This window comes from Hypomesus nipponensis, chromosome 12 (genome assembly GCF_054491055.1).
Source record: "Hypomesus nipponensis isolate SF chromosome 12, ASM5449105v1, whole genome shotgun sequence".
In the NCBI taxonomy this organism is placed as follows: Eukaryota; Metazoa; Chordata; class Actinopteri; order Osmeriformes; family Osmeridae; genus Hypomesus; species Hypomesus nipponensis.
This window is the reverse complement of record NC_140372.1, coordinates 2,100,001-2,103,251: the sequence shown is the minus strand read 5'-3', so window position 1 is coordinate 2,103,251 and position 3,251 is coordinate 2,100,001. Positions and strand designations below refer to the sequence as shown.

Sequence of the window (3,251 nt, the reverse complement as noted above, 5' to 3'; positions counted from 1 at the left end):
GGGCTAACGGGACTAGATCGAATGGATCTGACTCTGTGATCGTTGGTTAGGTTGGTTACAGCTGCTGGTGTTGATTTGACTGTTGTCAGGCCTTGGTGCTAAGATTAGGGATTCCTCTCATAGAACTCACAGTGTGTCTTTAAGACCGCATCCTTGTTTCAGACTATTTAATAGAGCATGTATGATAAATGATTGTTATTAACATGAATATATATTGTTGACAGTATATCATGAATGATCTATGTTTCTGACACAGAACAACAGAAAGGTATTCTTGGAGTACTTGTCTGCTTACAACAACCTTTCAAGATAACAGTAAGACCTGGAAGAGTGACAGTCAGTTTTTTCCCATCAGGCTCATGTTGGGGAGGAATTAAACCTTTTGTCTTACAGTGAGTTTAGAAGACAGGAAGGAGGTGGGTGTTGGGATGACTGCCTGGACTGGGTCAACTGCAGGGGCCAGTCAGTGAATGACTGGATAGAGTCATCACTGTTCATTACAGTTGTCACATCAAATGTACACTGCTATTCTATCTCAGGGGCAGGAATGCCCTTTAGTGGATGTATGAGGGGGGGGTGCAGACCTTCATATACAGCATATGTGTGTGTGTGTGTGTGTGTGTGACAGAGAGAGAGAGGGGGGGGGAGAGAGGGAGAGAGAGAGGGGGGGGGAGGGGGGGAGAGAGGGAGAGAGAGAGAGAGAGAGAGAGAGAGAGAGAGAGAGGGGGGAGGGGGAGGGGAGGGGGAGGGGGAGGGGGAGGGGGAGAAAGAGAGAGAGGTACAGAGAGACAGAGGGACAGAGGTACAGAAAGACAGGGAGAGACATAGTGATTCACAGTGCCTTTGTGTGAGGTACAGTAGGACTGATAGTGCCTCAGCCACCCCACACCCCCATGCCCCAAAGCTTCTTAAAAGCATTATAAATGCATATACCTATCATTAGATACAATTGCTGTACAATAAAAGGCAAATCACTGTATATGTGGGCGCTTCACATGAGAGCTTCCCCGCAGTAAGCTAATATCCAAAATAATAAATGTTTAATATAGCCTCAATACGTGTTAGTCACAGGCTGTGCTGGACACTGCATTGACAGAACCCGCGCTCCCTTCAATTGAGTAGATTTGTCGGACAAAAACCGCTACTGAATGCAACTCTTATTTTCTCTTTTCTCTCGTGAGGAGAAGTCTAGGATTCTATGGTCTAATCCAGTTTGTCTTTGTGTCTCTTCAGTCCAGACTATTGCATTACGTTATCAATGGACCAGATGGGCACTGATCTCATGCAACACATCTAGAGACAGATGTTTGTGTGTGTGTGTGTGTGTGTCCGTTCGACAAAGAGTGTGTAAGGTCTTTACACACAGTTGTAATTTAAAGCTCATTCAGAATCATTTCGACGGCAAAACAACATTATGTCATGTGCACAGTCGAATAAAAAAAAAAAATACACCAGTGATGCGTAGCTATGCAGGAGTGAGAACCACAGAATGACGAGATTCAGAGAGTATTGTTCAGGGGGGAAAATAACTACTTCAGGACCTTGGACAGCGCATCAGAACGAACGGCCCCGTTTCCACAGTTTCTATTGAAAACTGTAGAGGGTTTCCTTTTACTTTGTATAAACATGACGGTCGTCACGGGAATTCACAAAACACCGTCTACGTGAGAGATAAACGCCACCGTTTTTTCACTTTCGAGGTAATCAGGGGATACACCTGGCTTGTGCCCCGGCGTCACCCCTCGTGCTTTGTCTACGCGTCTCCTGTTCCCTCCGTAGTCTCCGTAGAGCCGAGCGCGAGGAGCACGAGCTGAGCGCTGAACGGAATACAACGTCACTGCCGGAGGCTTCAAAGCATCAGTCTTCCCTTCACAACAGCAGCTCCACGGCTCCGTGGACAGCTAGCGCCCCTTACCCGGAATTGTAGAGGGGAAATGTTGTTAAAACTGCGGCGTACTACACCCCTTTCTTCCAGATTCATGTCGGCAAAAGGCACACCGAAGCCTTCGATATGCGCTTTCGCGGGGACGCTTTTAAGTTAAAATAGGCGGCGGTAGGAAAAAGCTGAGGTAAATTCTACGAGGATGACTGACTAATGATGAAGAGGAGCCCTGCAGGCAGTGTGAAGCAGTAGAACTTGACAGACGTCCTGAGGGTCTTCCCTGCGCTCTGTCGGACAGCGCAAGAAGATTTTGAACCATGCCTGTACGGAGAGGTCATGTCGCGCCACAAAACACATTTTTGGGTATAATTATACGGAAATTCGAGGGGCAGAGTGAGTACGATGTTATTGAACGTTGGTGTGAATGTTTTTGCCACGTCGCGAGGCTGAATATGTGTTATTTAAGCCTGTCACAGTTTTCTCTCTCAGCAATAAAGTTGATTGAAGCACCCTTAGATGTAATAGTCTAGTCAGTGTCGCGGAGCGGGTCAATACATGGCTTACCCTGGTGTTTTGCGTAAATCAATAGTGAAGCCACATTGGAGACCAATTACAATGTACCCTGATTGTAGTTATATTGTAGCCTGACGATTACACCAGAAAAAAATCTTACATTTCAGAATGTGGAATTTATTTTTAACTAGAGATGTGGCTCTAATGTAAGCTGTTGAATATAACTAAAACATCAATCATTTCTATCAAAAAATCAATAATGTATTTTTACACAATATTTGCCTTTTGTTTAAAGAGATTTAATTCAATGTACATTTTTAAGTGGCATTAGATCTGACATGAGAGAGGAATACATATACACAATGGCATAGATGGCATTAGATGTATTATTAATTAACAACCCTGCCCTTATGTCCCCCTTCAGATAAAAAGTTCCTCATAGCCAATGCCAGGGTCCAGAACTGTGCCATCATCTACTGCAACGACGGCTTCTGTGAGATGACAGGGTTCTCGCGTCCAGACGTCATGCAGAGGCCGTGCACCTGTGACTTCCTGCACGGGGGGCTGACAAGCCGCCACGCCGTGGCCCAGGTGGCCCAGGCCCTGCTGGGCTCCGAGGAGCGCAAGGTGGAGATCACCTACCACCGCAAAGATGGTGAGTCTCTCCTCGCCTCCGCCCTCACCCTCCTCCCCACCCTTTCACCCCCCGCCTCACCCTCTCACCCCCCGCCTCACCCTCTCTTCTTGTCACCCTTTGAATCTCCCACACTCTCACCCCCTCACCCCTGTATCCCCCCCCCTCACCCTCGAGTCACCCCCTCACCCTCTCACCCTGAACGTCCCACCATCTTATCTC

At 47.2% G+C, this 3,251-nt stretch overlaps 1 protein-coding gene across 4 annotated transcripts in view; it reads left to right on the top strand.

The window, feature by feature from the left end:
* Positions 1-1,805: 1,805 nt before the first annotated feature.
* kcnh7a (potassium channel, voltage gated eag related subfamily H, member 7a) overlaps positions 1,806-3,251 on the top strand; it is a 53,238-nt gene continuing 51,792 nt past the window's right edge. For all 4 annotated transcript variants that reach the window (XM_084667464.1, XM_084667465.1, XM_084667467.1 and 1 more), the window contains exons 1-2: positions 1,806-2,275; positions 2,820-3,050. In XM_084667464.1, the coding sequence (XP_084523590.1) occupies positions 2,200-2,275; positions 2,820-3,050 (307 nt within the window). In that variant the 5' untranslated portion in view covers positions 1,806-2,199. The remainder of the gene's footprint in view (positions 2,276-2,819; positions 3,051-3,251) is intronic.